This window comes from Guillardia theta (genome assembly GCF_000315625.1).
Source record: "Guillardia theta CCMP2712 unplaced genomic scaffold GUITHscaffold_75, whole genome shotgun sequence".
In the NCBI taxonomy this organism is placed as follows: domain Eukaryota; class Cryptophyceae; order Pyrenomonadales; family Geminigeraceae; genus Guillardia; species Guillardia theta.
The window spans coordinates 21918-41938 of NW_005434599.1; the positions used below are offsets into that span (position 1 = coordinate 21918).

Sequence of the window (20021 nt, forward strand, 5' to 3'; positions counted from 1 at the left end):
TCCTTCCTTTCCTTTCCTCTACCCCCCGTCCCCCCCGTCCCCACCACACACACACACACACACCTTCTCTCAACCTTCTCCTGCCTTCTTCTCCGTCTCCCTTGCCCTTTCCCAGCCCTCGCTCGTTCTCTACAATCTCTCATTTTCTTCTCTCCCTCCCCCTCCCTCCCTCCCCACTCTCTGCCCCTTCCCTGCCTCTCCTCGTTTGTTTTACGTCTCTACAGGAAGCGAACAAGCTCCGCAGACTCGCGAGGGTGCGGCAGGAAAAGGAACGACAAGCACGGGGAAGACCAACGGTGGAGAGAAGAGCAGAGAAACGAAGAAGAGCAAGCACGAGTCATCAGATTCGGACTCTGACGAGAGGTACCTCTTCATCCCATCTCTTCTCTCTCTTCTCTCATCCCATCTCGTCTCTCACCCGTTCTCCTCCCTCGCCTCCTTGTCCTCGCTCTTCCCGCCTTCTCGCTTCTGTCGGGGCTCATTTCCAGTGATCCTCGCAGGCCGCACATCATGGGGGACGAGGATCTGAGCGACTGATAACCTAAATCATTGAATGGCATGAAAGATCCGTCACTATCCGACCGTCACGCCCGGCACGCCGCCGCGCGGCCGCCGCCTGTTCACTACTCAAGTTGCCGGCCAGTCCGACGAGTCTCTGACCGACGGTACTGCCAGTGCCAGTCACAGACGGTGAGGCCCGCCCGGGCCGACCGGCCGGGCCGCGGCGCGAATGTGCCACCGCCGTTCGGTCACCCGATGGTGGGCGGCCAAGTCATCTACACTGGGCCCGCGTCACTGAGCCCTTGAAACATTTGACTAAAACTATCCAACGGTCATAACGGCATTTCGCCGTAAGGGGCTATTTAATTCAGAATTGACATTCAAATTGATTATTTGCTCTTTATTTTGTAATTTCAACCATCTTGAGGAGAAAGTTTGAACCTCTCAGGTTGGGGAATATTCCTTTCAAGTTCTCATCCCATACAGGGTGGGTTGTTCGGACCGGTACTATTAGGCTTCTAATAACCGGTAGTGTTTTGCTTTTCGTAGATGAAGGGGTTGGTGGTAGGGGAACAGGCCAGAGATGGCGGCAGGCGGATGGACTGAGGAGAATGGAGGAAAGGGAGGAGCAGGAGAGAAGTGAGAGAGAAGTGAAATCGATGATTAACTTGTGTCTTTGAGGATACAGAAGCAATTGTGACAAGTGTGGAGCGATTGAAGCACATTGTTTGATAAGGAGGAGCTCTTTGAATCGAGTCTAATCTGGGGACTTCAAATTCTCAGCAATTCAGGTTTTGTGTCATCGCTTCTGCTCACACGATTGCCTTGAATTCGTCATATCTTCTTTGATCAACTACATCAGAACATCTCCTTGACACCAAAGGAATCGTTCCTCACCATGTTCCACATCCACAACAAATCGCAGCAGCCTCTGAAATTTGAGGTTACCATTACAACTCAGCTCATGACCCAGCTTCCGGCTAAGTACAAACATCTCCGTCTGATGCTCACACGAGGGGCTAAGGCTGTGAGCACCAAGGAAATCTTCGCGGTGAATCAGAGGGCGGAGCCGAGCCCCTCAGATGGCGTCATGAAGATGGTGTGTACCATGTACAAGTCGATGCAGACCGGGAAGTTCGACGAGAAGACTTACAAGATCTCTCTCATTCGTATCAACCCCCGCGCGATGCGGGAGAAGGAGAAGCGCATCGGAACCACGTACCTGAACCTCGCCGAGTATGTCAACACTGATCCAAGAGGGCTCAACGAAGACGTGAAGCTGAACATGAAGGTTTCCGAGAGCAACGCGCCAGCCATCATCTCCTTGAACATCAAGAGCCTGTGGTTGAAGAACTTTAAGGGCGGGTCCGAAGGCGACGCCATGTCGGACATGTCGAGCGTGAACATCGAGACGTCAAGCCAGGCAACAACCAACACGTCATTGAACAGTATTGACGAGGATGGCGAAGAAGAGGCCAACGTAGAGATAAAGGAGGACGAAGAATCCCCTGAAAAACCTCCGAAATCAGCCAAGAGCGATATTCTGTCTCCTACTGCGTCTGCAGCAGTCGGAGGAGACATACAGGAACTGAAAGATGCGCTGTTGAGCGCCAAGGCTGATCTGCAATGGACTACAGAGAATCTCAAAGACACTGAAAAGCTTCTGATGCAGAAGGAGGATGAGCTCGAAGAGGCGACATCGACCATCCGCAAGCTCGAAGCAGACCTGGAGGCAGCCATGAAGGTGCAGGAAGAACTGTTGCAGGAGAACGAGCGCGCTGAGAAGCAGTACGTCACTCTTATGAATGAGTTTGAAGCTGGAGTTTCCAAGAGTTCTGTCGAGAAGTCGGAGCTGGAAAGATTGAAGGCAGAGATCAAGCAGCTCAAGTCGGAAGCGTCAGCTCTTAGAGAAGAGAGGGATTCGCTCCAGAAGCAGCTGCAGGGCGAGAAAGCAAACAACGAAGCCCTGAGGAAGGAGGAGGAAAGGAAAGGAAACGCAGACACTGCAGAGCTCGAATCGCTTTTGGAACACGAGAAGCAGAAGTCAGCCAAGTACAAGAATCACCTTGAGAAGATGACCGAGGCGAAGGGCTCTCTAGAAGCCGAGTTGGCACAGATTCGCAAGCAGGTGGAAGGAAAGGAGCCTGTCGCCAACTCCAAGGTACAGTCAGACGAGAAAGTTCAACAATCCAATGGGGATGCGCAGAACAATTCGCGTCAAGAGCTGGAGAAAATGACTGCAGAGCTCGAGAGGGTTTCGATGCAGCTCGTGACTGCTTCCCTGGGCCATGCCCAGGCCGAGCAAGATCGTCTTGAGGCCAAACAGCAGGTCTACAAACTGAAGGAGGCAAACCGCAAGCTGCGCGAGCGTCTCACTCAGGCGGAGCTTGAGCTGGCAAAGGCACACACGACTGACTAGAAAAGACCGACTAAGACATGATTGGACTATATAGAGAGGTGGTGGAGTCAACTTAATTGGGCAATGTAAGCCGCAAACGATCTTCATTGAATGGATAAAACGCACTTTTACTTGTTACGAGCTTCTTGTGGATACGCTCTTAGAATTGTCCTTCGGTCTGAGGCAGTATGAACACGTTTCCATACCTAGCTCAGAATCCTCAACGGTTAGTCCAGCCTGCACAATGCAATCAGCAGGCGGTGTGTCCAAAGAAACTTCGAGTGCCTTCTCAAACAGTATTCTGTGATGCACATCTGTGCGCGTGATGTCGTATCTCCCATTCTCCCCATCAGGCGTGTCCATCTGAAACCTGTGGAAGCAAAAAATGAGTCCTGTGGGTACACAGCAAGAGGAGCAGAGAAGACAAAGCTCGCTTTCGAGGACCTGTCATTCCTCGCGTGCCCATAGGGTCTGTTCTCCTTGACAATTAGAAATCCATGTCTCCTGAGACCCTTGGAGAGGGACTCCAAGCACTTGATCTAGCAGAAGGAGTCAGTGACATAAGTTTGTCCTCACAGGAGCCAAAAGGGAGTACCACGTCCTGGTCTGTCAAGTACTGCAGCGTCCACTGAATCCACACCAAGTCTGCTGAATTGCTCGGCAATGGACTGAGATCGTCCAAACGAGCACATTTGAATTCGCATCTCATCGCCCTTTTCTTGCCAAGGTACACTGGGAGTGAAAGTGAACATGTCAAGGTTCGCTGTCTGTTCACAAACATGCGCTCACTTTTTGATTGTTTTGACCATTGACTGTCGCCTTCTATCAGCATCACTCGCTTGCATCGCCGCAGCAGCACAGCTCTGGTCACTCGACCGACTCCAGCACCTTTCTTCACAGTGAGAAAGAGGCAAGCGCTTGTTCATGCAGATCAACCTGCATCTATTGCTGTTTCCAAGGTTTTGCCTGGATGCTTTTCAAGCATTCGATCCAGGAAGCGCAAACTCTCTATGCAATCTTCTTCTCCATCATCATCTCCCACCATAGCCTCTGAATCTGTTGTGCCACCATACCCCGTAACCCACCATTCTCGATTGGCCTCATACCACTTCTCCCTGTTTTCATTCTGGACCCTCAACAGCTCTTCATGGCAGGTGTAAAATCTTCCGACGTCATCGATACCCTTGATCATCAGTCTCTCCGAGCACGAAACCACTACATACAAAACAGTCAGCTTGCGGCACATTTGATCTTCTGGTTGTCGTCACATTGAAACACTCCTCGACGAGAATAGGTCAAGATTACAAGGAGCAAGCATCTTCTCATCGTTAGGACGATGGTTAGAAATTATCTTAGTTTACACGCGGCAGTCACGATCTGGGAAATCTCAACAGATCGAAGAAATAGCGGTGTGCATGTTTTACCGTTTGCACTCGATTCTCCCACAAACAAATCAGCATCGTGACTCTGCCTACAATACTGGAGTACATTTGCCCTGATGCCGATCGGGCGTAATGCTTTGCTTCCAACAAACCTGTGCGGCACTTGCTGGCTTCTGTGTAACATCGGATCCAATGCTTTTCCATCTTCTTCGCCTACTCGTCACGTCCCCTGTCTTTCTCCTCCTGCAGCCTCCCCTGACTCTCGTTCCCTTCCCCACTCCCCCCCTGCACCCTGTTCCCCCCACCTCCCACCTCCCTCCCGCCCGCTCCTCGTCACGCTACCACCCCCACCCTCCTGATTTCCTGTATAACTACCCCCTTCAGCATTTTTGCTACTCATGCAGGGGTAAAACTCGAGGAGCGATCACGGTGATATTGGGGGGAGATCACGGAAACATCACCCACCCCTCATTTACCTCAGAATTCTCAAGTCAAAATTGGGGTCCGTGAATTACTGCCTTCCCAAATTTCTGCCTTCACCTTTTGCTATAAATCCTCTTAGTTATCAATTGCTGTCTTTTTGTACGACGGTCCGGTCTCTGCAAATTCTATTTCGGGAACCTAGGACCTGGCATGGCGGGCGGCACACTGGTATGCGGAGTGTCGCAGCTATGGAGGAGCTGAAGTGAAGGAGGAAGGTGAACCCGACTTGAGCTCGTCACGCCAACGTGATCCAAGAACCCCACGACCGAAACCAGACCAGTTCAAGCACACACTGTGACTCCAGACTCCCGGCGTTCCCTGAGATCAATCGAGTACAAAATGAGTGGAAGGGAAATCGCTTCCAAGAAAGCAAGACTGATCCTTGCTGTCTCTCTCGGCATCACACTTGTTGCTCTCACAATGGTCATTCAACAAGGATCGCAACCTGCTGATGTAATTTCGTTAATCTTGAGGTTGGAACCAGTGCTGACTGCATGGGTCATGGCAGGGATCAGAGAGCACTGATCTGTTTGAGATGGCAAAGAGAGTTTTGAACCTTCAGGTATGAATCAACTCTTAACTGTTTTGATATCAAGGACTATCGAGCCGTGACAGTGGTCTGATGAGAACTGAAATGGTAGCAGTTGGCCTCGACCTTGTACGGTGGCAAGAAGTACTTTCTTGTGCCAGCGGGAGAATTCTTTCAAGTACGCAGGGAATGCTTGTTGAAAGGGGGAGAGCTAGTGACTCTTGAAGACGAGGTGCGACTTTCACCTTGAGAGTTGCAACTAGTCCAAGTCACTTCCATTCCCTTTCAGACGCAGGCAGAGAATGTTGCTAAGCTATGCACCAAACCTCCTTGTATCTCATTTCGTTTGTATTTTTTGTTACAACAAGCTCATGTAATACAGGTTACATTGGGCTTGTTCGCACTGGACCGTTCGATTCATTTTTCTGGCTCGATGGCTCAAACTCTTCATACAGAAGTTGGTCTCAAGGTCAACCAGAACAATCAAATCAGGTTCCAGAAAATGACGATCACCCTGACCAATCTAATCGACATGCACAGTTCGTTGCCTTCGGGAATGCTGAAGGAAGAGAGTGGCAATCAGTAGGCCTTGTCAACTCGAAATTTCCAGGACTGTGCGAACGGATTTCAGAGCGAAAAACTGTTGATTCATGCAGCAAAGTGCAAAGTTGTGAGCTTTGCATGCAGTCGAAGGTAACAACAGGATAAGTTCACATGTGCGCCTCATCTTTGAACAGGAATCGGACTCAAAGGAGGGCTTTTGTGTGCCAATTCTGTATAACACGAATGGAACGACATGCGAAACCCGCAGAAACCTGCACGGCTCTCATGCCCGAGTCGACACGAAGTGTCGTCTGTCACGGTTTGAAAATTCACAAGCAGAGGCAAGTTTGGTCACGAGGTAACAAGCGCGCCTCGTTAAGGAATGCTATGACTGTTTTTCTTGTTTCAGGTATGCTCAAGCTCCCACCTCCTATGGTTTTCAACAGTGCATCTCTTCTGATTTTACGTTTGAAGCATCGGGGAAGTTCAACGTCATCGTGACCCCTTGCTTCACTGAGACTTCGATTCGAGACAATGATGTCTACAGTCGAAAGCAGCCCACTACCGCCTGGGTGCAGGACCTCAGCGATGAGAACTTCACGACGTGCATTCAGAAAACCAATTCAAGAGGCCTCAAAAACAGAAATAGTTATTTTGATCGGAGACTGCAGGCGTCATACCTTGCATTCACAGACTCGCCTTTCCAAGGATCACGAGCCGGAAACATTCGGTATGCTCTACCCGTCAAGAAAATTCTGCTGACTTCAATGCAGATTCGAGGCTGCTAAAGGCAACAGTCAGTGTAAGAAAGTCGAGTTCAGTCCCTCGTTTCCTCAAAGACCAAGAGTCATCGACAGTGCCCAATATGTCGCTAACCCGAAAACCCCTAACTTGATTACCTCATGGTGGCAAGAGCTGACCCCTTCCGGGGGAACGCTGTGCATAGGTTTGGAAAAGAAGCAAAACCTCAAGACAGATGTTATTGTATCATACATCGCATGGGTTGAAGTTCCCAAGAATGTAATGGATGGTAATTTGATTGCAATTTCAATTACCATGCCCTAATTATTGTCGGTTCTCAGGAACAACAACTATTGAAGGATGGAAATGGCGGAGTGAAAGCCAACGATCACGATGTGCCGTTGTACCTTTCGAATCTTACTGGATCTACCCACCCATTATTCAAGCCTCCGTTAGAGAAAACAAACCTGCTTCGTCTGATCAAAGCTCCCCGCTGACCACTTGGATCGAAGGTGTTGACAACGACAAATTTAAAGTGTGTGTGCAAGAGTTTGCAGACAGATCGTCGAATCGAGGGCAGCATGAGTCAGTCGACGTGGATTGGATTGCCTTGAATGAGAACCTGTGTCCTTTAGGACAGTATCTCGTTTCTGGGACCATCGCGCACTTCTATCTGCTACCCGGAAGCACCGAGGGACTTAGTGGCAGTTGGCCCGAAGATCCTTACCTGTCTTTCCCAATCGACAAGACGTATATCAAAAACAATCTTCTGCAATCTTTGCTAGACATCGACACGACACAGCAAAAGGTTGGAGTCAAGATTCGTGCAGTAATCAATGTTAGGATGGAGGGATCATACTATTTTCGTATGTTCACAAGACAATATGCAAACCTTAGACTTGATGGAACTACGTTGTTTGAACTGTCTCCGTCAAAAAGAATCAAGTCCTTCAACATCTTCCTTGCAAGTGGAATGCATACCATTGAGATCAAGTGGGTAACTGGTTTTCGCAAGGACAACCTGTTGCAGTTGTCCTGGAGAGGAAGAGATACTGGAAACGGAATGCACTATCTGGTTGGCAGCCATTGTTCTCTCGCACCAAAAGAGCCCAAAAAGGCGGCACTTGAGCATGGTTTTACTCTTTCTTTCATCGAGACGTCTGATTCTTCCGTCGGAGTGCGGACCCTTCGCAAACTAGATGCTTTCTCGCGTATGACAGTTCCTCAGATCCAGTTTGAAACCCCCGAAGAATTGAAAGCACTGCAGAGTGCAGCCAAATCAAACTACTCAGGGAGGTGCGAAGGCATCATTTACGTGGTACATGAAGGTGAATATGTCTTCCAAGTCAATTACGACTTGAATTCAAACCTTTGGATTGATGGCACGCCGCTGACAAAAGATTCCAGTTCGATGTACCTTGCTAGGGGGTATCATCACCTTGAAAATTTTGCCTTCAATGTGAAGCAATCCAAAGGTTGGACGCTGAAGTGGCAAGGCCCAGATACCCAAGGAGTCCTGAAAATTCTTGAGGGTTTCCACATCGCAAGAGTTCAGCAAGGTATCACGGCACGGTTCTATCATTTGAACGAGACCCATGATAGAATTCCTAAAAACATTCTCTACAACTTGGTGCCATTCTCCAATGCAGCCATCATGAAAAAGATTGATTTGAAAAACCTCTATCAATTTCAGTCACTAGATCCTTCAATTCCAGTCGGGTACACGGCAATCATCATCAAAGGAAGTTTTTACATTCATCTAGGCGGATACTACACTTTCTATTTGACGTCGGTCGATGGTTCGAAATTCTGGGTAGACGGCAAGAATGTTATCAACCTTGAAGGAAAACACGGTAGCAAGACTTCACACGGAAGGATCTTGCTTGAATCTGGAATACACACATTTCGTATGAGTTATTGGATTGTGAAAAACAGAGCGTTTCTGCATCTTCGTTATCGCGGTCCAGACACAAACAATTATTTTAGAGATCTTCCGACAGTCGACTTTGCCGGCCGCGATATTCAATCAAATACTAATCATGGCTTTGTTGTTTCTTCGTTTTACTATGACAAGAATCTCAGCTCGACTCCCGACATTAAAGGCAAACTACGCAATCATGTCGCAAATAGCCGCTACATTGATTTCAGTGATGACATGGATTTCAAGGACCTCGATCCAGAATGGCCGACAGCTTCTGGAGTCTATTTCCATGCAACTGGAGTTTTGCATCTGAAGTTGACCGGAAATTATTCGTTTGTGGCTACTGGATTGAGTTCGGTAATGGTAGACGGGGAAGAGACCCAAGGTACTGCAGCGAATGAAATGACATTGAACAAGGGGTATCACATTGTCCGAGTCTCTGGATTCACAAATGGTATCAAACCTCTTTGAAATTGTGAAGAATTCTGACTCTTGTTCTCAGGCTATGACAAATCCTTCTCCCTGCAGTATTCTGGTCCAGACACGCTTGGCAAATTGAAGCTCCTCCGAGCTTCTGACTTTATACGTCCTCCCATCGCCAATACGATCGTGTACAGTGGTAATCGGTGGTGCTCCAATTGGTTTCTGACGACTTCTACCTACGGAGGATGGTTCTATCGTAGCTCCAGGAGCAAGTCTATCCTTGTAACTGCCGAATCAAGCAGTTTAGACTCGGAGATTGTGAATCAGCTGGAAGGGGCAATGGTCCCTCACCGAAGAATACTTCTAGCAAGCTACTTCAGCGGTGTCTTGCCCATTGAGCAACCTGGTAGATATGAGTTCTGCATGGACTCTCACGGCTCGATTCGTCTGGATGGCCGTCGCATCTTGTATTACCCGGGATCATTCAAGCCAAACCTCAAGTGTAGGACTGTCATGTGCCAGCAGCGGGATTACAATGTCTCGGTGACGGTTATCAGCCGCTACGGGCAGAAGATGTCGTTCAAAGCGACGTACAGGGGGCCCGACACCAACGGCATGGCGATTGTCATACCTTCATCTGGTTTCGATAAGTCTACGTGTCATGCACAGACCCCTCCGGAGTGCAATTGTGAGAGTGCGTGGTGTATCAAGTGGTATCTCAACTTTTCGTTCATGCCTGAATTGATCTCGAAGCCTGTCCTCGCGCAAAGGTCAAGAAGGATGGATTTCTATTTGGGCAACACCATTCAAAGCAGGCTGCATTTTGAACACCTGAAAAACATTTTTGTGGTAGCCAGCGGGATCAAATACATCATGAAAGGTGGAACCCACAGTTTCTGTATTGAATCAGCATCCAAAGCGACGTTTGTGTTTGGAGATGCACAGATTCTGCAGATGATTTATCCTGGAGGCATCAAGAAGTGTCAGAGTGTTGATCTAGTCCCAGGAGCATACAACATGTCGATTGTGATCACAGAGCTCTACACTACATCCAGGATGATGGTCAGACACAAGGGTCCTGACGACAGGCGATACAATTACTTGTTGTCGAATTGGCAAGGAATGGCACATTGCGGGCAAGATCCCCACATGGTCAAATTTCCTCATGTTGAACCTCCTCCACCGCCAAAGCCTGAGCCCAAGGAACCTGAGCCCAAGGAACCTGAGCCCAAGGAACCTGAGCCCAAGGAACCTGAGCCCAAGGAACCTGAGCCCAAGGAACCTGAGCCCAAGGAACCTGAGCCCAAGGAACCTGAGCCCAAGGAACCTGAGCCCAAGGAACCTGAGCCCAAGGAACCTGAGCCCAAGGAACCTGAGCCCAAGGAACCTGAGCCCAAGGAACCTGAGCCCAAGGTTGTACCTCTGCAAGTCATCGATGCTTGTATTCCGTACATCCAGACCAATTCAAGTGACTCTTACCGTACATGTGTCAAGGCTAGTTGTAAACTTGCAGAAAAGCATTCTCTTTGCCATTTCGTTAACAGCGAAGAAATTTGCTATAATGTGGATGGTCAGAAATACTGCAAGCATGATGGAAAGGACGATGATCGGTGTATACAGATCAATTCCAAACAACAACAGAAGTTCTGTGAGCAACTGCTTCAGCCTCTGTACCTCACGTACTACTGTGAGAGATATCAGAGAAGCAAGAGTGATCGGGATCTAAGATTTTGCAAAATGGAGAACTGTCGTCTTTCCCTCAAAAACGGGGGTTGTCCATTTCTGAACAAGAAAGGATTTTGCTATGAAAGCAATTCTCAGCAATACTGTTCAAAAGGAGGCGATGAGCGATGCAAACCGTTTCACAGCAACAGCTTCAACAGCAAGAATCAGTGCGATAAATTTGCGAACCCAACCTACAAGAACCTGGCTTCACCTAATGCCAACGGGTTCGGAAAAGGTTTCTTCATGGAACATGCAAAAGTGCTTGAGAGTCCATTCAAGCGTGAGATAAAAACCAACGAGCTGCGGCCTGTCCATGCACCACTCTACGACATCAGGTTTGACAATGATAACGACTGGAAGCGCCTCCTTGGAGATGACGTCGATACTCGCAACCTCCTCGTCGTCTTCCAAGGCATGATCCCTGTCTCTGTCTCCGGGGACTACTCCTTCTTCCTCCGCTCCAAGGGCAGCGTTCGCTTGCTCATCGACGGGCTCATTGTGATCGATGACCCTTCACATCACGACGTAGGCACGCGGATCGGGTCCGCGAGGCTGAAGACGGGGTATCACTACATGCAGATCGTCATGTACAGTCACCATCAGGATCCAGTGCTGACTGCAAGGTGGGCGGGTCCTTCAACAGACGAAAAGCAGAAGCCGTTGAGCGGCCTGCACCTCAACGCGTCATCGGCCAAAGACAATCAGGCGGAGCAATCTTCTAGTGCAGCTGAACTTCCTCAGCCTGGCACCTTGGGGTTGGAGAAAGGTTTCAAGTTCTTCATCTATAACAACTACAAATCAGATTCAAAATCATTCGACACATTCATGATGTCAAATCCTGAATTTGACGGAACCTTGACAGATTTACAGCTCAACAACGATAACGACTGGAAGCGCCTCCTTGGAGATGACGTCGATACTCGCAACCTCCTCGTCGTCTTCCAAGGCATGATCCCTGTCTCTGTCTCCGGGGACTACTCCTTCTTCCTCCGCTCCAAGGGCAGCGTTCGCTTGCTCATCGACGGGCTCATTGTGATCGATGACCCTTCACATCACGACGTAGGCACGCAGATCGGGTCCGCGAGGCTGAAGACGGGGTATCACTACATGCAGATCGTCATGTACAGTCACCATCAGGATCCAGTGCTTGACGCGACATGGAAGATCGAGAGTGACGGCAAAGCTTCCAACATCCTTGCTTTCCATCAATCCGGTTCTATCTATGGTGTACAACCCTTTGTGCCACAATGGAACGTGTCCGAAATCATTCAGCCCGTTGAAAACAATACTGTCCGAGTTATCGTTGAGGAGCCAGCCCGCGATGAAGTCGGCTTCCCTGTCGTTGATGGGTTTCAGTGCTCCAACTTTGAGACGGCCAAGACCTCCCACAAGCTAAAGCATCGGGTGTCGGATACTCCTCTTTCAACCGTCCTGCTGCCCGTCATCAACTACACAAGCCGTGAAACTTACTCAGACTCTCTTCCTAACAACTTGACTGCCCTCACTGTCGAGTGCATGGGCTGGTTTCAGGTGAAGAAAGCTGGAGCATACACCTTCATGATCAAGACTGTAGGGCAAATGCAGCTGCATGTCGATGGAGTCTCTAAACTTCAGGTCAAGGGCCAGGACCAGCAAGTCTTTGCTCGCACGGAGGTCAGCCTAGCGTCAGGATATCACTTCCTGTCGGTGGTGTGGAGGAACTTGGCTGAGAACTGGCAGCTGGAGGTCTTGTACAATGGGCCAGACACCTCGGATCAAGTCAAATATCTACACGGCTCTACTCTCAACGACACGATGTCAGAGGCGGCGATAGAAGCTTTCAGTAGGGAGAGCCTGGGGCTGGTCAATAAGGACGAGGTGAAGAAGGAAGTCAGGTACATCTACAAGATCATCTCCGATCGAGATGTCTACAGGGAAAAACCCAAGCGGGACAAAGAGGAAGTGAAAACTCCGGCGCCAGCTCCTGCTTCCACTCCTTCTCCGGCGCCAGCTTCAGTCCCAACTCCGGCGCCAGCTCCAGCTCCAGCTCCAGCTCCCGTCCCGGCTCCAGCAATATCCAAGCAGAACACGATGTCGCCAAGCAGGAAAGACGTCTACATAAACAACGACCCATTCGGCTTCTTGAAGAAGAAGCTGGAGAAGAAGCAGAAGATTCAAGAAGCTCAGGAGCAGTTTCACAAGTCGATCCAAGGAATGAAAGACAAAGGCTACCTGAACGCCATCAACAATGCTAAGAATGCTAAGAATGCCCAAGGCCACCAAAGGAATCGAGATGGGTCTTGGTTTGGAAAGCTGAAACCCCTCAAGTACCAGGAGAACTATTGGACTGATGGAAGAGGGTGAGTGGTTGCTTTGCTGCTTGACAGAACTGATTCTTGTTCTTCAGGAAGTGGGAGGGTGACAAGCACACGGGATATGAACCTGTCGAGTATGGACAAGGATGGAGAGACACAGATTGATGGGTGCGAAAAGCACTATTGTCATAGCCCCTGAGGGGTTCAATGTCCATTAGCAATGAAGTTCCTTTCTCAGGCTCATTACCCTACATCTTCCGACGGCGATTTTGCTGCAAATCAGAAAGAAATCCTGCAATGTAGTGGTCCACACTCCATCTTCAGGACAAGAGTTGGGGCTCAGGAACTCATCATCTAGCCCAATCTGCCTGAAGTTTTTTGATAGAGACCTTTCAATCGTCCCATCAGGAATCCCTTAGGCTTCCGGTCCTGCGACATCCCTAGCCTTAACGCGGGTGGGCGATCTCGAAGGCAACGAGAGGAGAGCTCAAGCAAGGAAGGAGTTTCAAACTTGCCTATCTTAAACTTTTTCCCATTCGCTCTGTGTATGCTATGAGGACCCAGTACTGTGTTTGATGTGCTCTCAACCTGCTCACCAGAGTGCCGGGAACTTCGACGATAAACTCGCCCTTCAAAACTGACAAAAGAATCAAAAACCGCATTTCAATCTCCAACTCATCCCACAATATCCGAGACAAAGATACTGCTCATCAGATGCAATACATTGAGAATTAAACCATTCATTTCATAACCATTTCTCGTACAAACCGCACGCAAATGCATGCGAGCAATACATGCACACTACATACATAATTTGATCGGACACTCAAACATCCCCACTCTCCGCCCATTATCAACAGCGATGATATTTTATCATATTGTTTGCACTCTTGGAAACCAAACCAATCCTCATGGAATCTGTGAGTAGAATAAAGCTCCGAGGCGGACCTGATATGAGTACCGTGACCTGGCCCAACAGGCACCCTGCTCTGACTTTTTGGTCCTCTGAGCCCGATGGGGTGGGGGGTAGTCAAATGTGGCTGGCATCCCCCCCATTAGGTGGAATGAATGGGGGTAGGATCAGGGGTAGGATTGTTTTGCATCGACAGTGAGGTGGGGTAGGGTTTAATAGGCTTGCAACATTTGAAAATGCGCACTACCTACCGGAGGAAGTGCAAAGATTGCGATGTGAGCGACCACAAAATGGGATGTGGGATAGTGGGATAGTAGTGATGGTAGTGATGGGATGGGAGGGTAGTGATAGTAGTGATGGGATGGGATAGTAGTGATGGTAGTGATGGGATGGGATAGTAGTGATAGTAGTGATGGGATGGGATAGTAGTGATAGTAGTAATGGGATGGGATAGTAGTGATGGGATGGGATAGTAGTGATGGGATGGGAGGGTAGTGATGGTAGTGATGGGATGGGATGGTAGTGATGGGATGGGATGGTAGTGATGGTAGTGATGGTAGTGATGGGATGGGATTGTAGTGATGGTAGTGATGGGATGGGATGGGATGGGGTCTGAGAAATGGTACCAATGGGTGGGTGGGATCTCTCACTGCCTTTGACTTGATATGCTTTAGATCGAGATTGTTCCTGGAAAATACAAAGGCACCACCTGTGTAATCAGACTGCCGCTTATTGTTCTTCCATCTAATATTTGCTTTTCAAATGTCGATGGTACAATGTTGTTGTCGTTAAGTCGGTGAGTATAAGTAGGAATTCAGAAACAGAAAAGGATCTGACATGGTCCTTGCTTTCTCAATCGGTTGCTTTGATGGGCTCGCAACGGGACTTCGGATAGCATGTAAGGCAGCATTATATAAGATGGGAGAGCAGAGGGAAAGTGCGATCTGAAATATTTTATCTCTGGGTTTTGTGTGGCGGACTTGGGGCTTGCATGGGACTCCCGACGGGGCTTTCTAGTATGTAAGTATAGTGTAGGATGGGAGCGGATGGGATGGGATCATTCGATGGGATGGGATGGGATGGGCGAATCATTCGACGGGATGGAATCCTTCAATGGGATGGGATGGGGTGGCGAGACTACGAAGGGTAATGATGACTCTGACATGTCTTGCTTCTGGGCTTGGGCCGGGCTTGGCGGACGGGACTCGCGACGAGGTTACATAGGGTGTAAGTACGATATGGGATGGGATGATGGGATGAGAGAGGGGTATGAGTCTGACCTTTCTTGTTTCGGACCTTTTGTTACGGGTTTGGTGTCCGGGCGGCGTGACTCGTGCTGGGATCGGATAGTATGTAAGTATGGGATGGGGTGGGGTGGCGAGAGAGGTATGACTCTGACATGTCTTGCTTCTGGATTGTGTACTCCGGAATCGGGGCTTGCCGGACGGGACTCGCGACGGGGTATGGCAGTGTGTAAGTATGGGATGAGACGGGGGATGGAGACTGCAGATCGAGCTGATGAATCGTATCTTATTGTCCAGACCTTTGATATGGACGACGATTACACCTGCATGTACTGTGATGGAGGCGAAGGCGAACATGTTGATGATGAGCTGATTTGCCCGGTAAAGGAATTTCTCATAGAGAACTTGACTTGAAGCATCATTGATGATTGTTTTCGTATTGTGTCATACGCTGGGATGGCTCGCCATTGGACTGGATAGGATGTAAGTGCAATATGGGATGGGGTTGGAGTGAGAGTTTGATGTGAATCTGACCATTTTATCTCTGGATTTTGTGTGGTGGACTTGGGGCGGCATGGGACTCGCGACGGGGCTTTCTAGTATGTAAGTATAGTGCAGGATGGGGGCGGATGGGATGGGATGGGATGGCGAGAGAAGGGTATGAATCTGACATGTCTTGCTTCGGGATTGTATATTCTGGACTTGCGACTTGGCGGACGTGCGGGGCATAACAGGGTGTAAGTACGATATGGGATGGGATGGATGGGTGGTGACTGCATATTGCGCTGATGATTTACACCTTTTTGTCCAGACCTTCACCGCAAACTCAAAGGACGATGTCACCTGCACATATTGTGGAACAAGGGAGGAAGAACATGTATCTATTGATGAAGAGAAGATTTGCCCGGTGAAGGAATTTTCTCACGAGTAGAGGAAACGACTTGGAGCATAATTGATATTTGTTTTCGTATTTTGCATCACTCGCTGGGATGGGCTTGCGACCGGGGCTTGCGCTTGCTAGTATGTAAGTACGATATGGGATGGGATTGGGTACCTGAGATAAAGTCATGTCTGACATATCTGGTTGTTTACATGGGGCTTGGGACGGAACTTGCCGACGGGCTTGATAGTATGTAAGTTTGATATGGGTGGTGGTGAGAGAGAGAGATGAATTTGATCTATTCTGTTTCTGGATTTTGTGTTACGCACTTGGGGCTTGGCGGACGGGACGCGCGTCGGGGCATGACAGGATGTAAGTATGGGATGGGGTGGCAGTGTTAAGGGGACATGCATCTGACTCTCTTGTTTCTGGATTTTGTGTCGCGGGCTTGGATGGGGTAACTCATGCCGCTGGATAGTATGTGAGTATGGGATGGAGTTGGGGTGAGAGACCCTCATCTGATATCATCTTGCTTGCACATGTCGTTACATCTCAAACTCTCCATCTGCTGGTATCCGACAAAGTGTTGTGTGAGTTTGTCACATGCTCAGCTTCATGAGTTGCTGACCTGTTGTTTTGACTGTCACTGCCGAAAATTGCTGCTGTAGAATGTAAGTGGAGAATTTTGCTATCAGTCAACATCCTGTGGAGTCAATGACTCGGACATTTTTCAGTGTAGCAAGGCCAGAGGATGGGCCGAATATTACTACGACGAGGTAAGTTTTGGTCGGGTGCTCTTGTGCAGACTTTTTGAAGTCAAATTCATTTTGAATGACTCGAGTAATATGCAGCATGTTTGCGACTGCTGCACACGACGCCTCGAGCACAGAGAAGAAGAACAAGAAGTGATAATACTAGAAGAAGAATCTCACGTGGTAAGAAATGAGCAAAAGTCAAAGAAGAGGAAAGCAAAGGGGCAAACACTAAGAAACTGATGAACAGGATGTCAAAGAGAAGAAAGAGTCAAATGCTCAGAACGAGCGAAAGCGCAAGAGGGAGGAATGCATCATCATTGTGGATAGTGAGGATGAGGAGCAAGAGCGAACAGCCTCACAGCAGCAAGGCGTTCAAGTTGCCTCCAACATTATCAACGTCGAGGTGTGAATGATTTCTTCCCTCAAGTCTCTTACTCGTGTCTTGTTGGCACCAGCTGGGCGACGTGCAGTCGGTTGACTCCAGTCTGGAAGTCATTGACCCTGACCAAGTACTTCTCACTGAGGTATCCGGCGGTCACGGCCAAAAGTCTGCGGCTGAGTGCCGCAGTGCCGGGCTGCCTCCTGATTCGCCGGCTGAGCCTGAACCGCTGACCGGGGGCTCCGACGCCGCGTCAGGACGCCGGCCCGGCCAGTCGGACGGGCCGGGGGCCGGGCCCGGGGCATGTTAGGCGCGCCTATCATGGCAGGGCTGCACCTAGCTAGTAACTTAGTAATGCCGGACGACCAATCATGAAACTGGACCCGCACATTGATCAGCAAAGGCTTGAAGAAAGGGCAGTTACATCGCGGACTGCTAGGAAAGCTTCTAATTCACTCTTTCTGCCTCAGGCACAATAATAAATAATAAGAGACCAGAAAGACACCAAACCCCACTCAACCTCACCGACCGGACATAACTAATACCTTCACTCAACCCCTGATAAACCCGATGCCTTGTGATATTGATAGGATTATCAATAAGGCAGAAGTGTTTCACTAGTAGATCTGATAGCTCGCTTTTGCTGTCCTTGTTTGTTTCAATATCCCGTTGGTGCGGTTTAGGCTGTAGGGCCCAGAGAAAGCATGGGGGCCCGGGAGCAGTGAAGTAGAGGACAGAGGACAGGACAGGACAGGACAGGACAGGACAGGACAGGACAGGACAGGACAGGACAGGACAGGACAGGACAGGACAGGAGGAAGTCTCCGCCATGTCTGTCAACTCGGATGATCGCAGCGGGTTCACCAGGGCGCAGCAACTCTGGAGGAGAGGATTCAACAAGGTCAAGTATCTGATGCCCGCGATGGTGAACTTGAGAAGTTCAAAGAGGAAGAGTTCACAAGTCGACGACCTCGCGTCTCTCCTGCTGAACTCTCAAGACCTTCCGTCTCGTCCTTCTCGCCTTGCTCTTCCTCACGGCCACTTGAGCGCTTCAGAGGTTGGCAGGCTCTACGCAGAAAACGAGCTGAGCAGGGGCAACATGACAGCTGAAAAGTGGAACGACGCCTTGAGCACGTCGAGCTTGTTCGATGTCAGGCAAGGAGGAGACAAGATCTTCCTGCGGTCAGGCGGCTACTGCTACCCAACTCATCGTCGAGCTGTCGCGAGCAAGAGCTGGTACGGGAGGGTGGGGCACACCTGCATGGCTGGACTGGAGGACTTCCAGGTGGACTTGAGCAAGGGCATGGCTTCGCGTCCTGCTGGGCCCTGGCTGCTACTTCCCTCCCGTCCTTCCACCTCGCGCAACTTTGAGAGGATCGTTAGAAGTTCTCCTGCGCTGAGGAAGACACCCGTGCGAGAGCGAGACGCGCAGGCGATGCAGCGATACAAGCCGGAAGTTCTGTACGAGGACCTTCGACAGTTCCAGTCATGCTTCATGCGCCTGTCTTACGAGGGTTCTGCGCCGGCGGAGGAGGAGAAGTCGACTGAGGTCGACATCTCGCGCTTCAACCGGCTGTACCGAGAGCTCAAGACCGATGTGTTCCTGCAAATCCTCGACAAGATCAACACGGTGACAAGATACTTCGTTGCTATCAAGATCTCGCGAGAGGAAAACGAGGTGAAAGAAAGAGATCATGAGGTGCAGAAGTCTCGTAGGAAATGGGAGAAGATCATGTTGGAGATCGAGATCGAGAAGTCAGAAGCTGACGAGGCTCAAGCGCGAGTGATGAAAGAAAAGGCTGAATTTGAAAGAGTGAGTTCACATTGCCCAACACTCAATAGCACGCCCTTCCTCCTCCTCCTCCTCCTCCTCCTCCTCCTCCTCCTCCAATCCATTCCCACCTTTCTAACTTGTTTGATCAGGCTGAAGCCGTGATTGAGAAGAACCAGAGCGAGCTGCAGGAGCTGAGAGAGGCAGCTGAGAAAGACGGAGTCATCGACGACGAGGAGGAGGCTGCGATACGTAGGATGGAGATCAAACTCCAGGTTGACAGCGTCAGGCTCCGCAAGGAGCGGGAGGAGTACCTGGATTGGAAGAAGAGGAGCGAGAAGGAGCTAGAAGATTATCTGAGGGCGCGTCAGAAAGTTTTCTCTCTCAGCGACTACGAGGAGCTCATGAAAGCCAAGGAAGCATTCAATCATAAGCTTGAGATGCTCAAGGGAAACATGAGCCATCGAGCCGTCTCGGTTCGACCCTCCTCCTTCTCACACTCTATCTTATCTTTATGCTGCTCCTCCATCTGAACAATCTTCTTCTCCTCCTCTTCCTACTACTTCACCTGGGCTCCCTGCTTCTGCTGTCTGCACCTCTTTCTCCTCCTTCCTGTAAACTCTTCTCGCAGTGCATCTTGCAAGTTCTTGCAGACGCGAAGGAAGCGGAAACAGACTATCTGGGTATCAGCATCCTCTCCCTCTCCCTCCTCCTGCTCGCTGACAGCACGACAGACTCACAGATCTTTGAAAACCCCAAGAGAAAACTCGTCAAGATTGTCACCCCCAACGGAAGCTGCTACGAGGGCCAGTGGGAGGGAGGCGCGCACGGACATGGTAAGAGGGAGGTAGGGGGAGGAGTGACAGAAGTCGGAGGAGGAGGGGGGAAGAGGCAGGAGGGGGAGGAGGAGATAAAAGGAGGAGGAGGAGGAGGGGGAGGAGGAGGAGGAGGAAAAAAGGTGTATCTAAAACTCTGCAGGGGTTCAGAAGCTGCTGCACTTTTGACTTTGACGTATCTGGGGAGAGTTCCAGCAGGATCTCCACGACGCCGCGGAGGGATCATGATGAACTCAACTTTTCTTTCTCTTTGGGGTACGAGGGAGGAAGGAGGTAGGAGGAGGAGTAAGGAGGAGCAGGAGG

At 49.8% G+C, this 20021-nt stretch overlaps 5 protein-coding genes across 5 annotated transcripts; 3 read left to right on the forward strand and 2 right to left on the reverse strand.

Annotated features, from left to right (window-relative positions):
* Window positions 1-3034: 3034 nt before the first annotated feature.
* On the reverse strand, window positions 3035-4145 carry GUITHDRAFT_114374 (hypothetical protein; the record flags this gene model as incomplete). Its single annotated transcript, XM_005826336.1, has 5 exons — window positions 3035-3269; window positions 3344-3438; window positions 3495-3631; window positions 3689-3787; window positions 3836-4145. The coding sequence occupies 5 exons, from the start codon at window positions 4143-4145 to the stop codon at window positions 3035-3037; spliced, it is 876 nt and encodes a 291-aa protein (XP_005826393.1).
* Window positions 4146-10074: 5929 nt separating this feature from the next.
* On the reverse strand, window positions 10075-10257 carry GUITHDRAFT_76332 (hypothetical protein; the record flags this gene model as incomplete). Its single annotated transcript, XM_005826337.1, has 1 exon — window positions 10075-10257. A coding segment is annotated over one exon (183 nt), but the record flags the coding sequence as incomplete, so codon positions are not given.
* Window positions 10258-12398: 2141 nt separating this feature from the next.
* On the forward strand, window positions 12399-13179 carry GUITHDRAFT_154408 (hypothetical protein). The gene is made up of 2 exons (XM_005826338.1): window positions 12399-12985; window positions 13033-13179. Exons 1-2 carry the CDS (start codon window positions 12441-12443, stop codon window positions 13103-13105), a joined length of 618 nt encoding a protein of 205 aa, XP_005826395.1. The 5' UTR covers window positions 12399-12440; the 3' UTR covers window positions 13106-13179.
* A 3337-nt stretch (window positions 13180-16516) lies between these two features.
* On the forward strand, window positions 16517-17421 carry GUITHDRAFT_143420 (hypothetical protein; the record flags this gene model as incomplete). Its single annotated transcript, XM_005826339.1, has 5 exons — window positions 16517-16567; window positions 16673-16753; window positions 16829-16912; window positions 16980-17135; window positions 17188-17421. The coding sequence occupies 5 exons, from the start codon at window positions 16517-16519 to the stop codon at window positions 17419-17421; spliced, it is 606 nt and encodes a 201-aa protein (XP_005826396.1).
* A 519-nt stretch (window positions 17422-17940) lies between these two features.
* On the forward strand, window positions 17941-19415 carry GUITHDRAFT_143421 (hypothetical protein; the record flags this gene model as incomplete). The annotated part of the gene is made up of 2 exons (XM_005826340.1): window positions 17941-18924; window positions 19035-19415. The coding sequence occupies 2 exons, from the start codon at window positions 17941-17943 to the stop codon at window positions 19413-19415; spliced, it is 1365 nt and encodes a 454-aa protein (XP_005826397.1).
* Between the last annotated feature and the right edge of the window lie 606 nt (window positions 19416-20021).

Coding starts and splice junctions, on each gene's coding strand:
- GUITHDRAFT_154408 (XM_005826338.1), top strand. CDS start 12,441: ATGTCAGAGGCGGCGATAGAAGCTTTCAGTAGGGAGAGCCTGGGGCTG. Junction 12,986..13,032: donor TATTGGACTGATGGAAGAGG/GTGAGTGGTTGC, acceptor CTTGTTCTTCAG/GAAGTGGGAGGGTGACAAGC.